Source organism: Balaenoptera acutorostrata, chromosome 3 (assembly GCF_949987535.1).
Source record: "Balaenoptera acutorostrata chromosome 3, mBalAcu1.1, whole genome shotgun sequence".
NCBI classification, from domain to species: domain Eukaryota; kingdom Metazoa; phylum Chordata; class Mammalia; order Artiodactyla; family Balaenopteridae; genus Balaenoptera; species Balaenoptera acutorostrata.
In genome coordinates, this window is record NC_080066.1 from 8,676,584 (window position 1) to 8,697,732 (window position 21,149).

Sequence of the window (21,149 nt, forward strand, 5' to 3'; positions counted from 1 at the left end):
AGGTGTGTCTGAATCCCACTGCGTTACGATTAAATTTAATTTTCCTTCTTATTTATTTCTTACTTTTAAAATGTCCTTGGGACTTCCCTGGTGGTCCAGTTGGTAAGACTCTGCGCTCCCAACCCAGGGGGCCCAGGTTCGATCCCTGGTCAGGGAACTAGATCCCACATAATGCAACTAAAAAAAATAAATAAAAATAAAAAAGATCCTGCATGCTGCAACTAAGACCTGGCACACAGCAAAAATAAATAAATAAATAAATAAATTTTAAAATAAATAAATAAAATAAAATGTCCTTACTTAGGACTCTGATAAATGTAATTTTAGGTAACAGAAGTATTTAGATGTGACTTTCAGAAAGAATGTAAATGAATTTGCAAATATAAACATAACTGCCATGAAAATGAAATTTCGGATCAGGCCTCAGTTACCCCAGAATCACTGCTCAGGATATCTCTCCCCGCCCGGGTTGCCGTGTTGTCTGGCTGTGGACTGGGACAGACACACAGAGCGCTGCCCCCCAACCCCTGCTTCCCCCACCGTGCAAAATGAGTAAATGAATTCAATAGCACTTAGAGGGTACTTGGAATCCCACAATTAACTTTGCAAAATAATACGATTTTTAAATGGAGTTAGCAAGTACCAGGCAGCCTTTGTTCACGGCCAGAAGGACATGAGCCTTCCTTAACAGAAAACTTCTCATTCTCCAACAGAGTTTTTTCACTTAAAGTGACAGTTGAGTTGTATTAAGTAAGCTACAGAGATATCACAATCTGTGCCGTTTCTGAAAAGAATGATTCAGCCTGAAGCGACACTAAAAACCAGATTACAGAATTTGACAAATAGTCAATGATGTAACTATGACTTGCTGAAGTGAAGAAGGGTCCCATTTGGATTTAATGTGGCTGAGACTTCTGGAAACATGAAGCGCAAGGCTGCTGATGCTTTTCATGCTGAAGCTTTTAAACATGCTGACATGTAGCCAGGGATTGTTTTAATGTTCTTTTTTTCCAGGGCAGTATATTAACAATACGAAAGTGTTTGGAAATTAGGGAATCATAAATGACTGTGTTCCATTTTAATGACAGAAGAGTTACCCTAATCATAGATGACAATGAAATATATCATTACAAGTAGACTGATACGGGTTTTACGCTACCATTTTCAATCTAGACTGGACATCATACAGCAGTTTGAAAAAGTGTATTAGAAACAGAAATAGAAAACATCCCTTCATCTTCTTCACAGCCCTCCTCTTTAGCTAGAAATAAAAATGGCAATGAGGGCTCTTCTGCCCCCAATGCATAATAAAGCAGATTATTCAAACCGAAGAACTTACACTTTCCATACTCTTCTTTTATTGTTGAATTAAACTTGGCATTAAAAAATTCTTTTAGAACAACAGAGTAACTTTAAAACAGACAGAAATCCACCCATAAGGCACCAACAACCTAAGGCCACAGATATTGTATCTTCACTTGTTTACTTGCCGTGTTGATTCATAGAAATATTTCAGTTTTGATTTTTTTTTCCTTGATTACAAAAGTAACACACGCTTGTAAAAAATCCAAACCATAAAAAAGCATAGACAGCTGAAAGGCCTCCATCATCCCACTCTTCAGAGGGTACCATGTACATTCCTACAATCCTCATTCAAAGTATGAATGTGGTGTCAGGTTTGTCTCTCGTACAAAGACATCCTGTTCATACAGATCAGCCAACGTTCTTACCTGATTTATTCTGACAATTTCTTACAAGCACCTTGAGAAGAAGCTTTGTCTTCCTATTTTTTATTACCTGTTGCACTTCACTGAGAGCTCTACACATGGTTGGGTTTCCATGAAGACACGTTGGGTGAGTGAGTGGACATAGGTTTTTATTTTTCACCTTGACTTTGTCCAGGTTTTTATTTTTCATCTTGACTTTGCCCTTAACTTATTGACATAATGGGCCTAGTACTAAACATCCATCCTCAGGTCTTCTCACACCTAACTTGGGACGATTGATGTCAAAATGTTGCTGTAAATTTCTACCACTTAATAAAGTGCCCATGAAACAAACAAAAAAAATGGAAACCAAAACTGAATATAAATTTGAATATAATTCTCTTAATTCCCTAATACTTGTTTTCTTTTCATGCCATACTTTGACTCGCTAAAAGTTTATTAACCCACATACTATACTATAAAGCGATTTTTGGAAGTAGCTATTAATTGAAGGTCTTTTTTTTTTTCTTTAACAAGAGAAAAATCACACAAAATTTAATACCATGTATACATGGGAGAGACCCAGGAAATCTGAGCAACTCCTAATTGACGGTCTTATTGAATAATTATACCCAGTTTTTCATGCTATTATTAGAGTTAAAAAAAGAAATTTATTTCCCTAACCAAGTCTTTCGAATCTGAGTAATCTGGCAAAGCGATAAAATTGTTTCTTTCTACATAATAATGGCAAGAAGACTACTCATGTTACTACTGCTGTCTACCACATATTTTGAAAAGATTTTGCAAATACTAAATACTCAGTCTTTCTTCCTCCATCCTTTATGGGACAGTGCACCAATACTGTATTAATTTGAAAAGTTCTACAACCTAGGAATATACATAGACTGGTTGATTTTATAAAACCTTCAGTAAAAACAACAGTGGAGGCTGGATTTTGTTTCAAACAAAGTGATGAGGTTGGTTAAGACAAGAATGGGAAACAAGATAAGGAAAACCTGTAAAATGCTCATAAATAGGAACAGAAGTGGACTGAAAAAGCAGAGTTTATTGTGGGATTGTTAACATAGCTCTTCGTAGTTATAATTAAGATTCCCCATAGTACAGTATCTTGAAAAATATGTATAAGCCTCTTTGTAGAGATCACGCTTTTCACAGTCTCATCTGTTTTATGGTAGGTACCACTTACTGGTAATTCATTAAAAATTCATTTATAGGTATGACCCAAGGTGTTGATGATCCTTAATTAGAAACATTCACCTGAGCACTTTGAATTTAACTCTGGGAAGAAGCAACTTAGGATCTTATTAAGTGGAGTCTTAGGTTTTGGTGCTAAGGATAGTTTAGTATCCTAGATTTAATTTGGAAATGATTTTACAGCCAGGATGCAGAATGGAGGTCAGGACCCAGGTGTACTCTCCTCCCTTTATGCTTTACCTGCCAAAGACCACCTAGTTCTTGGTGTCCTATGCCCAGGAGACCACACAGGGTGACCTAGTGAGAGTTATCAGATACTGACATAATCATTGCACGTCTGAATGCTCTTCAGAAAAGTGTAGTTGCAGTAAAGCCATTTTTAGAACCTGGGTTATGGTTTTTAATTCAGCTTCATAGTGATTAACTGAGAAAGTTTTATTACTATCAAACTACACTAGGTTTTTGAATCCTCTTGCATTCAGAGGAAATGACGTCTGCTTATCAAGTGCAAGAACCACTCTACTGCCCTTGGTTCACTCCACGTAGCACAAACTGCACTGCTGCTCTCGGGGTGCATCAGTTCTGCTGACCGGCCGGGATGGCCCGTGGGGATCAGAGCATCCCTGGGCGGGAGCCCTCCTTAGGTGGTGGTGCTCCAAACACTCGACTATGCTTCTGACACTTCATGTGACCTCACCCTTTCATAGGCTCTGCTGAACAGACCACCAAAACCTCTCCTTTTATTCCAGCAACTCTAGAGACACGTAGGGTCTATATTTGCCATTTTGGAATTCCTTTATTTTCCATTTTTATTGTATATCGTCACTCATTTCCTTGGATTTATTCCCCAAAAGTGAATAGCTGTTTTCTATCTGATCTCAAATAGACTTTAATATGTTTGGGAGTGGAATCTACATCTGATTTCTTATTTCTTGATAGTAACTTCTGTGTGTTCTGAGAACTCCCTGTAAGAACAAGGCTGAAACATCAGCTTGGATTCGAATACCCCTACGATGTTGATGATTTTAGTTCCATTTATGGGAGAGGAAACTGAGGCTATGAGAAGTTAAGTAAACTTAAAGGAAACAACTAGTAAGTGGGAGAGCCGAGATTTAACCCCAGGCCTCTCTCACTCCAGAGCCATTACTTCATACCTTCTATGAGGACTATATGAAAAGAAAGAAAGGGGTCTCAGCTTTAAATTTCTATCTTAAAATTTAGCACTTTGGATTCTTTATAAATTCCACTGGGAAGGTGGCCATACTAATGATTTTAAATGACCGCTCAGTTGCTGTGTTGTATTCAGAATGAATTTCTAGGTAAAGCTTAGCTGTCCTTCAGTTTATTTACTAGCTTCAAGGGCAGGTCGTCCTTTGAAGACAGTGAGAATCAGTCCCGTCATAGTAGAGAGAAAAATAGAAGTGTGATCCTTTCCCTAGGGAAAGAGACTCTTCCAGTGCACAGAACCACAAAGAAAGAGTGTACAAGTTGCCCTGCGTGGAAGTAGTCTTCCAGCGTTGTATGTAAATTCAATTCTAGTTGAAGTGTTTGGCCATTGGAACCAGTTGATAAATGCTTTCATTCAAGAAATCCTTTTGGAAAATGAATATTCATTTGTTAACTAATCTGTTCAGATTTTTACATATCGGATCAGCTTAAAACAGGATAGACCTGCATAATATATGACAACAAAATAATCTATAACGACTATTTAATGACATCAGATTCATAGCTTGTCTGTAACTATTACCTAGTTTTTGTTATTTGCATTCTCCCTCTTTTTATGGAGGCCCAGTGACAGGTGGGTGATGTTGAATCTTGGTCATTCCATACGCAGAGCCCTGTGTGTTCAGCCCCTTGCCTAGCTGGTCTCATATTTCAGTGTGCACCAAAATTACCTGAGGTATTGGTTCAAAATTCCCCGATTTCTGGGTCCCATCCTCGGAGGTTAATTCAGTAGGTGTAGGGTAATCCCGGGAATCTGGATTTTGAACAAGCACCTGCAGGTGACTGGGGCAGGCTGTTCCCAGACCACCCTGGGAAGAGCAGTGCCATCCCAGCTCCGATGCTGACCGCTGGTTCGATCAGTCGCGATCCGTACTCGCTGCACAGCCCTCCTGCACACGTCCGTCCTCCCCTGTTGCTAAGAGCGCCCCTTTCCTGTAGGCTGCCCTGCGTCTCTCCTGGAGCAAATGAGAAGATAACGTGTGTCAGCGGCTCTCATCCGATGACTCTCCGGGGCTTAAACTGATTCTTCCCTGTTGTGTTACACAAGGGCCCTGGTTTCAGATGAGCCCCCAGTGCCTCCCAGGACTTGAGTGGTTAAGTGCCTCGTTTACCAAAGTGGAAGAGGAGCATTGCCAGACTTCAGCGCAAGTCTAGCAGGTGGAGCAATAAACAAATGTGTCGTTTTCTGCGAAGCTTTATCATCACTACAGAAAATGTCATCTCCGTTCTTGGCAAGCACTCAGCCAGGCTCCCCGATGGCATATTTGAAGCACTGAGCCAGCCAACTTGCGCACCAAACAGTGCGATACAGAAGACCCACTGGTCTTTGCCGCTTTTCCGATACTGGATAAGTCACGAGAGCACCAAACCGTTGGCAGTATTTTCACTGACCTCACAAACGTAGAAATCATCAGCAGGCATGACGTTGCTGTTAGCCACGCTTGCGCTTATTACGCACCCACTGTGAGGCAGGAACGGGTGACAAAGACTAGTGAGGCGTAGCCCCTGACCTTCAGGAGCGTGCAGTCCAGCGGAGTGACAGACATGTAAACGGTGAGCCAGGACCTAGAACCGTCTCCAAGATAGAACAGAATAAACGTCAAGTGCCCATTATTCATGGAGGGAGAAAGCACAGAGGCTGGAAATCCCAGTAAGAGAAGGGCTCACGGAACAGGTGACATCAGAACCAGACCTTGAAGGATGAGCAGTGTCCCAGATGCAAAGAGAATGGAAGAGGTTAACTTACAGAATAATTTCAATGCAGCTTCAGTGAAGTAAGACATTGCATGAAAGCCTTTCGCCCCCAGAACTGTTTAAAGTCTATTCTAAGCGTTGGGCCATGAGTCCTCACCAACCCGTTCACCTTTAAGCGTTTAACTTCTTGAATATAAATGCCATTGCAATGGACCCAAACACAGTTTGCCCCAGGGGTTTTCAACCGGGGCTGTGCTTCTTAAAGCTGCCTCGGCCCCATCCCAGACTTAATGGACCAGAATCCTTCGGGTTGGGGCCAGAGAGAGTGGCAAGACTGTCCCTGCTTTGTCACTGGTCTTCCGTAAGCTCAGAAAAGGAACCTCCCCTTCCTCAAAATGACAACTCTATCCGCATAAGGAGCAAAGGGAAACGTGGAGACGTTTGTTAAGAAGGAGTTTGTGGCTTTTGTTGATCTGTCTTCAGCCCATCACACCACGGATGGCAACCCATTGTGGATTAACTTGCAGGGACTCAGTTCTAAGTCCCGGTTACTGAATTCTCACCCAGCCTGCATTTCATAAACAGCCTGCATTTCATATGTTTATGTTCATAAACATAAACAGCCTCCTGTCAAAAGAGATGAGTTTCTGTCGCACAAGCAGGGCCACTATAGCATGACTGTGTGTTTTGCAGTGTTATGGGCACCCTTCCCCTTGTGGACGTTGTCGATTTGTTTATTTATTATGACAGTTTTCTGGCAGAGGCAAGTCGCATGTCCCAAGGAAGGGGCAACTTTCTAATTTGCATCATGGCATGACATGGGCTAGCCACAGCCCTGAACCTAGCAAACAGTGTTTTCTGTGTAGCCCGTCTCTTCTTCCTTTAGATCCCTGAATTGTGTGGCTGATCTGAAACGCTCACGAGTATCTTCAGGTAATGCCACATCTCTCCTATTTTCTTTCCCACTGCTGGGAAGCAGAATTGGATAATGAGTCCAAATTTGGTCAAATTGCATTCCTCGTAGCTTTTCTCCTGGACCTATCCTTGGTGCTAGTGATCTGGCAATTATTTTAATTCATTTCCACGAAGAGTTATTGACTCTCTCATACAAGGTATGCTGCAGAAATCTGAGAGACTCGGGAATTGACATTTGCTTGGATCGCTGCCCTAGAGGGGTTTATGCAGCTGATCATGGAATAGTTGCTGTCACTGTAGTACTAGGGACTGATGGTAAGCCCACAAAAAAACTAAGGATCTATGTCAGCTTCCATTAGGAAAATGCCTCAAAATCCATAGACCTTTATTCAAAATTGAACTGAAAGCTGTCATCTTTTGTGGCTGCCTTGAAGACATCTTTGTACGAGAGCGAGCCTGGCTGCATCTGTCCGGTTAAGAGCATCCTTAGAAGAGAGAGACGCTGCCTCTCGGAATTAGTCGGGTTTTCTCACCGACTGCTCCTTAGAGTCAAGTCTTCTGTTATGCTGACTGTGTTTCCAGGTTCTTCTTTCTGGTGCTTCTGGCTCTTGGTTAGATTTTGACACTTCTCCATCATCAGCTCCTGGGATTTCTCAGAACCCTGGTGCCCCTGCATCCACCCTGTCCCTTTGATCACAGAGCACATCCAGTGTTGGTTATGTTATGCACATGTCTCCCCCAGCCTCTTCATCTCCCACCGTGTGGAGGCAGCTTAGCCATCTACAGCTAAGTGCGGGCAAATCCTAAGTAGAAACGTGGACAGAAGCCCGGAGCAAGGGAGACAGTTGACAGCAGGGACCAAGACACGCAGGACATCCAGCCTAACCACCGGGCATGGGGGCCTGTCCTGGCCTCTTTCTAGAGTCAGGGGTGGTCCTTCTTACCCACACGTGCATCACCTGAAAGGTGGCCTGGGGCTTCTAACACTAACACCCCCTAGCAGACACATTTTTTTATGCAAGCTATTTATTCATTCATTCATTTATTCTTTCATTAATTCCTTTACTGTGTGCCTCTGTTACACACCAAGCTCTGGGTAGGACCCACTCCCTGTCCTCAGCGAGCTGAAAGTGTTAGTATGGGGAGTAACTGGTAGTAGAGAACAGAGGTCGGGGAGATAGATACGTAAATAGGTTACTGATGTAGCAGACACATTATTTTTGACAGAGGCATCAACATTCTCCTACTTTTCAAGTTTGAAAGTTCAGAATCACCGTCAATGCCTTTTTTTTTTTTCTTCTGCTACTAACCCCACTTCACGACCCGGTCCAGTCTGTTCATTTTGTCCTTCCTCTCCCATTCTCCAGTGTCTGGCTTCCCTGACACCATCCTAGGCCAGCTGTCCAGCACCTTGTCCCTGAAGTTTGGCAGAAACACTCTTTAAATATCCTCCCTGCCCCTCATTTCTTCTTCTGTAAGACAAGAGTTCATGACGTTTTTCCTACCACTTCTTTGCCCATGAAATCAAGCGCAAACCCTGGCCTTTCCCAGACTTCCCGTAACTTGATTTTCCTCTCCTCCCAACAACATCTCCCTGGGCTCCTACCCGGCGACCCAGCCCAGCACTGACACTGTTCCTCAAGCATCACATACTCATTTTGGACTTTGAGTTGTGCTGTTTCCCCCAGGGCTACAGTGCTCTTCTCTCTTTGTAGACAAATCCAGCTCATTCTTCTTAGTTCGGCCCAAGTCTCACCATCTCTCCCATGAACTTTCTCCTGATGCCCGAGCCTCCATTGATTTCTCCTTTCTCTAAATTCCTATGGCATATGTTACCTTTAGACCACTTAGCAATACATCCTGACCCTTAGCTTTGCTACTCATGGTTTATGTGAAGGATGACTGTATCATTTATTGCCCAAACTGGGACTCTTTTGAGAGTGAAAATGGTGCTGTTAATCATTTCACCAGGAAAACAGACATTTTGAACTATCCTGGGCAAATCAGGATCTACGGTCATCCTACTTGTGTTTAGACATCTTATCTTTCCAACAAGACTGTAAGTTCCTAGGGAGCAAATCTTACATGGGGAATATTTGCTTCGTATATTCCACGGCACGTGAAACATAATTAACGATCAATAAATGCAGGAAGGAAAGAAAGAGGGATGGAGGGAATCAGGCAGTCACTTCATCCTCACTGAAAAAGATGGTTTCTTAAAAATCAAAACACAACTCCAGGACTTCCCTGGTGGCGCAGTGGTTAAGAATCCGCCTGCCAATGCAGGGGACACGGGTTCGAGCCCTGGTCCAGGAAGATCCCACATGCCGCAGAGCAACTAAGCCCGTGTGCCACAACTACTGAGCCTGCGCTCTAGAGCCCACGAGCCACAACTACTGAGCCCGCACGCCTAGAGCCCGTGCTCCGCAACAAGAGAAGCCACCGCAATGAGAAGCCCGCGCACCGCAAGGAAGAGTAGCCCCCGCTCGCTGCAACTAGAGAAAACCTGCGTGCAGCAACGAAGACCCAACACAGCCAAAAGAATAAATTAGATAAATAAATAAATAAATTTATTTAAAAAAGAAAACACAACTCCACCCCATTGGATGTATACAAGGCATGAATAACAGGATAAGCACACAGCTTCTCCATGACCAGTTGGAAGAGGGCAGCTGAAATTCGAGAAGGCAGAATATAAGTTTGAAGATAGAAGAAAAACAGCAACAGACAAATCAAGTGGTGCAGAGCACTCAAGAAGGGTATAAATCGTGTCAATCAAAACCATCAAGGCGATCCTGAGCATAAACCCTAATTTGTATTCCGTGGGGGCTCTGAAAGTGTGGATTATTGTTAAATGTCAAAGAGCAGTCTCCACAACGCGCAATACAGGAAGTGTAGTTTCTCGCACTTTCATTCATGCCAGAGGGTAATCATCTCCACAAGGTAAAGTGTAATCATTTTCTTGGGGGATTTTGATTTTAAATAAATCCCAAGATGCAATCCCTAAGCAGACTAAATGTGCCATTTTCTGTCTTTACCATCTCAAGACTTCTTGATATATCTGTATACTTATCCATCCCTGTGTTTTTTTAGCATCCATCCTGATGGCACCTTGGTGCCTCAAAGAGAGTATCAAGGAAAAGTTTGAGAACTTTTCTATTGTCCGCCTCAACATAAGCCCCAAATTTCCTTCAAGCTGATCTCAATTAGAAGGGAGCTGTCACCGTTAAAAAAGAACAGGAAACAAAATCTGAGGCATCAGTCCTGTCCTAATGCCCAGCATCTTCACCCCAATGTTCACTCTGCGACATCAGCCACAGGTAGATGCAGGCAGGGATGGGGCAAGTGTGTTGCTCTGATGACCTGATCCCCATGGGCAAGGCCCGCATCACCCCCACTGCTCTCCCAGCTCATCATTCTTATTCTTCCCACCTTGGCCATCTCTGAATTTAGGTGGTTGTGAGGGATAGGATGGTCCCTGAACTTCCCAAATGTGTCATAACTCATTCTGGTCCTGTGGCTGTTACTGGCTAGTGGGCGAACTCAGGACCTCATGGAATGACTTCGAAAGTTCATGTGCCAAGAAACCCTAGCTTTAAGAACTCAGAGAAAAACTCAGCACTTTCTCCTCACTCATTTCTATAAAGAACAGATAAACATAGAAGCATTCTATGAAGCAGTGCTTGGGCACTTGGCGGACACGTGCTTTTGTGCCACTGACCAACTGTTTGAACTGATGATTCTCGACCTTTTAAATTTTGTTTCACTTGAGGCTCTCAGTTCCAGATCTATGAAATAAATGAGTTATACTATTTCCAAGATGCCTTCCAAGTAGAATTTCTATAAATCTATGATCTTGAAATATTTCTCTTTGCCAAAAAAAGGGGTAAAGAGTAAAACACCATTTTATCAAAGTTTGTTATTAACCAGATCTTAATATTTAGCAGATATAAGACATCCCCTTAAAATACACCAAGCACGTGAAGCAAACGTGTTACAGCACTGCAAGCCCAAGCCGAAGGAAAGTGTTGTACTTCCCACTAGTTGTGTTGCAGATTAGGCCTGCTGAGGGCTTTCTTAAATAAAAGTAAATTAAAATGAACTTTGTTTAATGTAAGACACCACTAAAAGCACTTCCTCTTAGACAGAGATGCCATTGTAGCAAAAACTAAATAAAGGGAGACAGAGGATACTGCTCTCTCCCTCCTACTCTGGCCTCAGATCTTTGAGAATCACTGTGATTCCACAAGATTGTTCAAACCTCCAAGTCCCAGCAGTCTGGGGACAGTGAAAGGAGCATCGTGGGATGTAGGTTTACTCCCAACTCTGCCGCGTAAGGTCTTGAAACATTACCTTCTCTTGAAAAAAAAGGAGTGTGGCTTGGCTAATTCTTCCAAGTCTCTTCCAGTTCAGAAATACTATGGGTCAGTGAATTTTGTCCAGATTCTCATAATTAAATAAATACGACTGGGAATCAGCTTTATGGATAACTAGATTGCTTTTCATTACAACAACCAACTGGAAGTCACAGCCCCATGCAAGGGCCAGCACTAAGGCACGAAGTATTCGGTGGTTGTTATTGGTAGCTATCACCCTGCTGGACCAGCTGATTGCCCTGCAGTCTCCTGCATATGCAATTCAGTAGGATATTCCGATCTCATCAATAAACACATTATTGTTTGCATGACTGTATTTCCTTATCTTTACTTCTAATCTGGAGACTTCGTATTTAGGTGCATTCGTTGACGAACCACTGTAAGTCTTATTGTTAAATCAAACCTGAAATGAATTCCAGGACTCTGTGTATTTCAAGACCAATGGCTATTTACTGAAGAAACTCTTCCTTCAGTTCTTTCAAGTTAAGTCAAAGACCAGAGAAAAAGAGTTTCTCAGATTTATTCTTCCACAAACCATACATTTACGCTGCCTGTTATGTGCCAGCCATGAACGAGAGAGCTGTGATCTCTGCCCTTGTTGAGTTTATAGTCTAGACGATCACTAGACGGTATTATTTAAAAACCACTGGTTAACGAACTCAGGGAGTCCTTGCCTGAGAAGGTCGCATTTCTGCTGAGACCTGCAGGGTGATGGATTCTTGCCTGCACCTGTTCCTCCCAGCAGGCCGATCACCCAGTCTTCTGGTTCTCTTTTAAAGAAAGCTTTTGGTGCTCATCCTGAGAGAGTGTGTGTAAGGAGTGTGCTTGAGACTAGTCAGCACTGGCATTTCCATGGCCTCATCCTAGGAGACATTGTCTGATTTCTTCATAGACTGATTGAAGAACAGCATTTGTCCCCATTAGCAGTAAGTAGTCTTGAGGTCAGAAGTGGAAATAATGGTATTCCTCTTCATCTTGAATGTGTTGAAGACATTTTCCAAGATTCCTTTTCTCTCCGTCTTACCACTGAGATTGAAAACAGATGTTAGATTTACTTCATACCCTCCCCCCACCCCGCTCCTTTATTTTTTTAGAAATCAAAATGTTCCTCACCAGACTCTTTCTCCCTCCTGCTCCAGAGTAACGTGAAGTTGGTGTGAATCTTCCCTGTTCATGCTATTTTTACTTTACTGCTTAAATGTGTATCCATACCTCATATTTACTATCGTTTTGCGAATTTGTGAGTCTACATATGATACACGGCCTCATGCTGTACTTTTGCAAGTTTGTGTCTTTTTTTTCTCAAGTTTATCCATATCAGTACACTTATAAAACTAGTGTATTCATTTTAACTGCTCACCACTGTATAAATAAAGCACTTTCTTTCCCCAGCCTTCTGTTAAGGGACAGTTAAGTTGGTTCTCCTTGCTCCCGATTTTCCACAGTGGGCAGCGTGCAGTGGGCAGTGGAATTGAGTCTCCGGGTAGAAGCAGCGTCAGCACCACTAAGTGTTGCCAAATGGCTCCCTAAAGCCAACAGTATCATTTAGACATCCACCAGCAATGGATACAAAATCCCGTTTTTCCTCATTCTTGCCAACATCTGGTGTTAACAAATTTTACTCTTTGCCAGTCTGATTGGTCTCAAATGACACCTCAGTGGTGGGTTCCCCGATAATTAATGAGGTTGAGCGTCATTTCATATTTATTACTATTTGGTTATTTTGCTCTGTGAATTTCCATCCTTTTCCTATTTTCCCATTAGGTTTTTGTTTCCTTATTGACTTACATGAATTCTTTCCTCTGTTACAGGTATTAAAAATACTTTTTCTCACTTTCCGACTTGTAGAAACTTTGCTGGCGAAGTTCTTTATCATACCAAAGTTTAGATTTAACAGTCAGATAGATTACTTTATTCTCCCTGCCCTGATTATGTAATGACATTCTCTTTTTTTTTTTTCCAACAAAATTTTAAGGTTTTCTCTTTCATATTCAAGTCTTTTATCCACCTGGAATTTACTTTTGCCTAAAATGTGAGGGAGGGACTGAATGTGTTTTTCTCTATGGGTCGTCAGTCATTTTAACACCATACTTCTTTTTTTTTTTTAACGTGAATTGTAATTCCACCTCTTTCATAGACTAAGCTCCCCTTTTCCATGTTTACACTTGGTCTTTTATCTGCCTCTGAGCCAGTACTACACAGTTTTCATTAGTTTGGCATTGCAGTAATTCTTAATATCCTACAGGTCATGCCCTCCCTTTCTTCCCCTCCACCCCCATCTTTCCTTCCACATTTGGTTTATTTTTCCTCAGGTACATACAGCCTTTAGTAATTCTTTGAATGCCGGTCTGTGTGACATAGTCTTTCAGTCTTTGTTCTGCAGATGTCCTTATTTCACCCTCACTATACACCCAAGCTACCCGAGTCCGTTACCCTCTCCCTTCCATACCAAGGCCACCTGGGCCCCTTAATATGGGGGGACCATGATCTCACAGACCTGCCTGGGTCTCCCTCCCCCGTTGGCTGCCACGCTTCTGCTTTGTGTGGTTGAAAGTAGAGCAGCATTCATGGCTCTCGCATGGAAGCATTACCTTAGCTGTCAACTTGCCTCTATGGAGAATTCGGTCATTATATTCCTTTTACAGAACCTGTGTGCTCATATACAACGTTAAGTTAAAAATTAATTAATTTATGTGGAAAATAATCCCTATTAGCTGTGCCATCTTGGGCTGGTTATTTAACCTGCCCGAACTCTGAGCTTGTCATCTGTCAAATAGGATCACAATACCTGTGCCACCGGGTTCTTGCCAAGATTAAATGAGATAGATAGACGGTACTTAGCACATGGGAGGTTTCAAATCATAGCTTGGAAAGAGTCAAAGGGAAGAGGGAAATGTGGGAGGGGCACTGGCTTTTATCCTCACTGATGGAAGGAGGTGGGTACAGCCCGAAGGGAAACCTTGTCCGCTCGGTTCTCTTTCTCACCCTTGACCCGGGCCGCACAGCCTCAGGCAGTTTGGCAGATCTAACGAGGACCCCACTTTCAGTTCTGCTTGGTGTAAGTCTTGATTTCCGCTTGTCTGTCTGACCAGAAGTTAACACTGAGTCAACAAATCAGAAGCTGGGCTCTCACAGCTGGCCGGAGTTTTAACCCAGTTAGAGGATTTCACAGTGAAATTAAAGCTCTATAAGTCTTCTCCTGCTTCGTAAATTGTCTGTGTGATCCAGTGGCTTTCTTTAAACATCCATACCATATCCTGCTTTTCTCAGTGCAGAGAGGCAGAAAAACCCTCATGAAGAGTCCTCTAGGAACTATCGTGTGAACAGACAGCTGTTTGGGGAACGCAGCCGATCCGCTCTGTTCCCAGCTCATCACATTCAGACACGCTACACACCGCCGTGTCATTGATGATTATATTAGATGCCAGGTTCCCAGGGAAGGATCCACTCAGCCACCACTAGCTTATTCATTATTGATACACAGTTAAAGGGCATGGCTCGAGTGAATGCAAGCATCTGAGAAAAGTCCTTATTCACGTACAGATCAAATTGAACATTTGTCATTTCCCTGGTGACTTCACATACTCTTTGGGCCTTGGGACCTCAAAGTATGTTAAGCAGAGTAGATGCTTCCACTCTTTTATTTAGTTTAATTGTTGGGCTTAATCCACTTGTTCAGATTATTTGGACTTGTTTAATATTATCCCTTGCTTCCCCTTAATATATTAAAAGAGAAGAGGGAAATTTCTTTTTAGGAACTACTGCATTCTAAGGATAAATGCAAATTGTTCTACTCTGATTCTTAATGACCCACTATTAACATAGTAGGAAACCCAGCTCAGAAATGCAATACCTCTTTTCACATCATTACTCCTAATGGAACTATTACCAGGATAATAGCTTGACCTTTAGCTATAGATTCACATAGCAAAAAATATGTTCTGCTTACCCGATACCTCTATCCACATAGCATATGGAGTGTTTTCAGATCAATACAATGACTGTCCTTTGGCCCTGTTCTCAGGACTCCTCTGCGCATGTTACAGAAAGAATAGGATTTTGTCCTCTGTAGGTAGATTCTAGTTAAAAGTTTCTTTTGAGTGTAAGCCACGAACTAGAATGTCAATAATATGCCCGATGGAAATATTTATTTGTAGAGGCATTTTTCGGAAAGCCCAATGCTTTGCAAACAAAGGGAGACCCAGGAGGCAGAGATTTCCCTGGCTTCTTATGATTGAAACCAGATAACTTTTCACTGAAAGGAGAAAAAAATAACCAGAAATTGTCACCTTTTGAACGAGCAGCAGAATACTTGAGCTTAAAATGATGAGGAAGATCCGCTTGGAAGCCACCTACACAGTGGGAGACCTTCCCTCTGTTTCTCCTAAACTTAGTCGTTGACACACGTGGTTGCCGGGAATCATTTTGATGTTGGCATAATCCAAATCTGTTTTGTTAATTTCGAATCTCTACTTCCTAATGTGGGCTAATTTGGATGCACGCATTTCCCAATCGAAGAAGAGAGGGGTTGCTATGGAAATTAATTACATAAATAACATTACAAGGAAGGAGGGAGATGTTTACTTGCTAAGACGGTGTATTCAATCATTTCTGTGGTATACATTTTCCTATAATCGAATAGGGTGCCAAATACAAATATTTCCTTTTGTTCGTTAAAACACGATTTCAAGAACTTTTCGGCAACCCTCTGATTAAGAAGTGTCATTGTGGGCATCTGAATGTAATAAAACCTTATTTCTTTAAATATATGCTATTAAGACTTCCTACTAATTCAGATAGGCCTTTCTCCCCCAGTTAGCCTAAATATCTGAGCTACTGTATTTACTTCCATTAGAAACAAAAGTAGAAAATATGTTTGTTTATTCTTCAAATGTTTATGGAGTTCTTAGTCCAGGGCACTGCAGTAGGTGCTTTTAGGGAGACAAAATAAAGACCCCCGAAGACCCCTGTCTATAATCTGGTACAGGAGATTCAGAAGCACCCCTACCCCAGGGATGTTGTCCCCTCTGCATCTCTCCCAGGTGGAGAGATGCATGCTTACTCGCATGCCCCATGTATCATAGATCGGGCAGCCTGGTTGATATTCTCCCTGGACCTTAATTCTCCCTCCTCCTCGTCTCGCCTCCTCTTCTCAGTTGGGGCTAGGATGGAACCTTTCCATCAGCACAGCTCTGCATCTTCCTTCCTCTCACTCCCAGGTCCTGCTGCCATCTTGGATAACTTCACCATCCACATGAGAGATCCCTGTGACCCCCTAGCTAGATTGCCCAGACCTCGTCCACACTGGCTTTCATCTCCACTACACTTGAACCCCACACCGTTGACCACACGTCCTGCTCACTGCCACCATTATACTCTCTGTTGCCCCTTTTCCCCGGCATCTCCTTGCCAACCCCACTGATATATCCATTCCCTGGTCTCCATAGATTTGCCCAAGTCTAAGCCATTTTCTGGCTTCACGTGCTTTCCAGATACGGGTGGAAAGGAAGGGTGGGTGAAGAAAGCTGTAATTTCATTCCAGGGGGCATCTTCACCACCATCTTCAATGCTTTATATCCTGTCCTTCTGCCAAACCTGTCTGGCAAACTCCTAACCCTACACCAGCCCTCGCATCGGGTGTCTCCACCCCAGACGAGGAGCTGCCAGGTGCCCTGGAGAAAACACCTGCCCTATGGCCGCTGCCGCCACAGGCATGCAGCCCCACTCCTTCTCGGCATCCTGCGCCCTCGTCTGCTGCCTTCCCGTTCCTGTTCTCCTCTGGGCAACTCCAGACGTTCCCACACTCTCCATGCCCTTCACCACTGAGTTCATTGAGGCATCAGGAGCGATGATGACCCATCTGGACCCCTTCTAAGTCCACCCCTGTCTTCCCCTCCTCTGGGTTCAGAGGAAATTTTCCTCCTGGTCCCGGTCGAGGGTAATCCCCCATCCCTCTCCCGAATGCCGACCCCCCACCCCAGTTCCTCTGGTATATAGTTCCTTAGACTGTTCCCTCCTCCTCCCTGGATCCCCACTGGCCACAGTGCGGGCCGCCTCCCCCATACCCAGCCTTCCTCCCCCTCCCCTTCCTCCTCCCAAGCCCACCGCCAGGCCTGGTGTTTGGAGAGTGTCATCTGTGGCCACCCTCCCCACGCCCTTGATGACGGCCTCCAGGGACCCTCTCCTCACCTCTTTCCTGGCCTTTCATCTGCACTCGGGACTGTGGGTCCCTCCTCTTGGTTATATTCGCACCACTTTTGCCTGCACAAGCCCACGCTTCCCGGCTCCTTCCTGGACTCCTGTGCCTCAACCTCCTTTCAGCCCCAGGGGTTCTCTCTGCTCTGTGCTTGGCCAGTGCTCTGTTCACTCGCAAGCTTCTCCCTGGTCCCTGTTTTTCCTCTTGTCGGTTTAATGACCACATATACGTTTGTGCCCCCTCAAACCTGCATCTTCCTCCAGGACCCCTTCCCTGAACCAAAGCCTTCTGTACTGAAATACCCGCCAGCTGTCCCCACGTGGGGACTCCGCAAACACCCCAAACTCAACGTGTTCCAAACCACACCTGATGCATCTCGCAGCTCCCCTCACACACCTTCCTCCTGTATTCACCGGGTCATGGGATTCTCCAGAAATGCCAGTTCCTGATCTGTTCCCGTCATCCCTTCGTCTTCGCTAGCACTGGCCCCGATTCCCGTGATTGTGTCGATCCCTGAAAGGCCTCCCCTGCTCCCACCCCCTCACATCTGCCCGCCCCTTGCTGCCCTGCATCTCTTCCTGCACAACTGGATTGCTGATGTTTGTACACTCGGCCCCTCGGATCCACAGGCTCTGCCCCTGTAGGTTCAACCAGCTGCCAATCAAAAATATTTGAAAAAGAATCCCAGGAAGTTCCCAAAAGCAACACTTAAATTTGCCAAGTGCAGGCACCTACTGACATAGCATTTACATGGTATTAGGTATAATAAGTCATCCAGAAATGATTCAAAGTATACAGGAGGATGTGGATAGGTTGTATGCATATAATACACATTGTATATACAGAACTTGAGCATCCGTGGATTTTGGTACCATGGGGGTCCTGGAACCCATGCCCCACAGAGTCCAGGGGACGACTGTTTATGACTTTTTCCCCTTCTTTCATATTACTATTTCCTTAGGATAAATTTCTAGGAATAGGATTACCAGTCCCAAGGAAGAACAGTTTTACGTCTCTCATTATATAGAACCATCTTATTTCCCAAAAGCGTTTTGCCAATTTATGCCAACAGTCATATTTGAATGTGCCAGATCCACAGAATTTTATCAATATTAAGTATTAGCTTAATTGTTTTTCTAATTTGGTAGGTATAAAGTGTTTTGCAACTTGGGGGCTTACATATTATTTGAACGTTTTTTGCTAAGTGTACTTTTTCCATTTATTGGTGGAGGCTTGAAGTTGCTCTTTCGTTTGGGATGAGGTCTTCCTATCATGGCAGATTTAGTGCAACTAGATCTGCTCATTCAAATGAAGTGTTTATTTTTTATTCAATAGAAATTTTACAGTTTTATGTAGTTGAATCTGTCAACATTTTCCTCTGTCCTTTCTTTTTAAAAGAAACCTTTAAAATGTTAAAATTATCGATGTTTTAAATACCAAGGAGGCAGTGTGACGTGACCGCATAGCAGGCCTTGACCTTGAGGGGAACAGGTTGAAAAGTGCTCAGGAACGACGTGTGAGGCAGAAATGCCAACCCCGGCGCTGCGTGCACCATCACACGCTGTGCGGCTTTACTAAGATAACTGTCATGGCACGTGACTCCAGAGTTTCCTTTGTGCTTACTAGGGAGCGCTTTCCCAGGAGCTGCTAGTACAGGATGCAAGAGGTTGACTCAAAGCAGGATTGGAACTTTCACTAACACCCACCTGCACTGCCTCTATGTTGAGTGCCGATCGACCTAGCAGGAATCACCACGAGAGTATCATCTTCTTGTGTAATTTTCCATTTGATTTTGGGTTAACAGAAAAGTGAAATATGTGGATACACTTGCAGAATTCTGTCATGGGGCCAATGGACCCCTAGGAAGCATTTTCTCCTCTGCCCGTAAGACACATACACATGGACGTGGAGCAATTAGAAAGAGTAGTTTCTGTAGAACTACTTAATATCTGTAACCGGTTTCATTTGGAAGCACAGGACATGGTATGTAGGATGGGCCCTGCCAAGCTCCATCTTCACCAGAGGAATGCCGTATGGATTTTGAGACTGTCCACTGCAGAACTGACATCTTTTAGAAGTACACTCTTTTTTTTTTTTCCCTTGGGGTTATGTTCCTTTTTCAGAGCTGCATATTTTCTTTGTTAAAATATTTAACAATATTTCACATTTTCTTTCAGTCTTCACAGAAAAATACTGCACTGCTAATCACGTGGATAAACTTCCTGGCCCAAGAGACTGGGTTCAGATTCTACAGGATCAAATCAAACTGGCCAGAAGAAGGTTAAAAAGAGGCTCAGGTATGAATAAGCTGCAAGAAAATAATTGCAGAAGCGCTTTATCGAATTTTTAGATGATACAAAGTACAATTCTTTGCTCTCGGATACTTCATTGTCTTTTGTCTTTTAAAGGAGAAGCTTTATATAATGTGCTTTGGTTTTGTATCTTAAAATCTTAGTCAAATGATTTTGAAATTCACCTTAAGATTAAACAGTGAAAATTATGTCAGGCCATTTACTTTAAATAGTACAAATGAAAAAGATTGCTAATCTCACTGGTGGTCTTATGTATGAAATGAGGTGTCTCTTTTGTGATTTATTTCTATTGCCTATTGATTTTTATTTGTTTGGATCTGCATGACTTCATAAAAAGTACTAGTTGCTTAAGGTAAAAAAACACACACACACACACAAAAAGAAGATTCTGTAGAAATATATTTAATTGCATGGAAAGGTGTTCTTACTGTACTAAGTGAATAAAATAAATTATAAATTAAAACACACACACACACACACACACACACTCACACACACACAATAATCATCTTACCAGAAACACCATGTAAAATAGAAAGGGATTTTTAAGTCAGATATTTACTTTTTTCTTTTTTTTCTTTCAATCTGGGCTTGGTGGTTCTGGGATCATTCTTCCAGGAAAGGTGAACACCAGTTGAATTATGACTATTTAGAGTTGGTCATTTGAAATCTCATTCTCCCCAAAGTGACAGTGGGACAATTTACCAATGAAGAATCCTTTTGAGGTCAGTTTTCTGCCATTATGTAGGAATAATCATCCCTAGGAGGCCACAAGCCTCTAGATATTATTTTTAAAAAACAAAACAAAGAACAACCGATCAAACCTCAGGCCCCCTGGCCTGCTAAGAACCTTCTGTGCTTCTGTAGCTGTGGTGTAAGAGTTTCGGAGACAGGATTTAGATGCTTGAATGTCACGCTTTGGGGGTCCATAGAACAGCAGTACAAACGCGTGAGACTGTCTGTAACACAGCCTCTTACTAGAACTTTCACTGTGAGTAGAAGTAACCGTGACCAAGCCTGCCGAGGAGCCCAGCCACCAGCCCCAGGGAGGAGAGCTCCGGGCTCAGGCTGGGAGTGCCCTTGACTCGACAAGACACAGGGCACCGAGGGACTGAGTGGTTTTTCAGCGTGAAAAACCTTACAGTTCTATAAAAGTAGCTAGCAAGACGCTAAGCTATCCAGCTATAACTGGATGAGCTTTTTTTTAATTAAAAATCTTCCCTCCCTCCTTTTTTAACCTTTTGACTTCTTTTACACTTAACTGATGCTCTTTTTATAAGGAGCAACGGGCTACTAATATTTTTAATGGGTAACCAAATGGATTATCGCATTAGGTAACAAGTCACGTCAGAGTCCGTAGATCTGGTTTCCAAGGCTCATGTCCGCTCTTCACCAGCTCTGGACCTTGGACAAGCCACTGAGTACTTCTCATCTCGGGTCCCCATCACGAAGTGGACATAGAGGTACAGCCTGCCTCAGAGCTGTCCTGAGTCTCCAGGAGCGGGTT

The 21,149-nt window shown here is 43.1% G+C and overlaps 1 protein-coding gene, 1 long non-coding RNA gene and 1 other non-coding gene across 10 annotated transcripts in view; 2 read left to right on the forward strand and 1 right to left on the reverse strand.

Moving 5' to 3' along the window:
- BEND7 (BEN domain containing 7) overlaps window positions 1–21,149 on the forward strand; it is a 76,845-nt gene that overhangs the window by 42,946 nt on the left and 12,750 nt on the right. For all 8 annotated transcript variants that reach the window (XM_057542097.1, XM_057542099.1, XM_057542096.1 and 5 more), the window contains exon 7: window positions 19,508–19,627. In XM_057542097.1, the coding sequence (XP_057398080.1) occupies window positions 19,508–19,627 (120 nt within the window). Of the gene's footprint in view, window positions 1–19,507; window positions 19,628–21,149 lie in introns of those variants that run through there.
- The window catches only part of LOC130707488 (uncharacterized), a 120,658-nt gene that overhangs the window by 11,406 nt on the left and 88,103 nt on the right, over window positions 1–21,149 (reverse strand). The gene's annotated exons all lie outside the window — the stretch shown is intronic.
- Window positions 85–157, forward strand: TRNAG-CCC (transfer RNA glycine (anticodon CCC)). Its single transcript has one exon. It is a non-coding gene; the product is annotated as a tRNA-Gly (tRNA).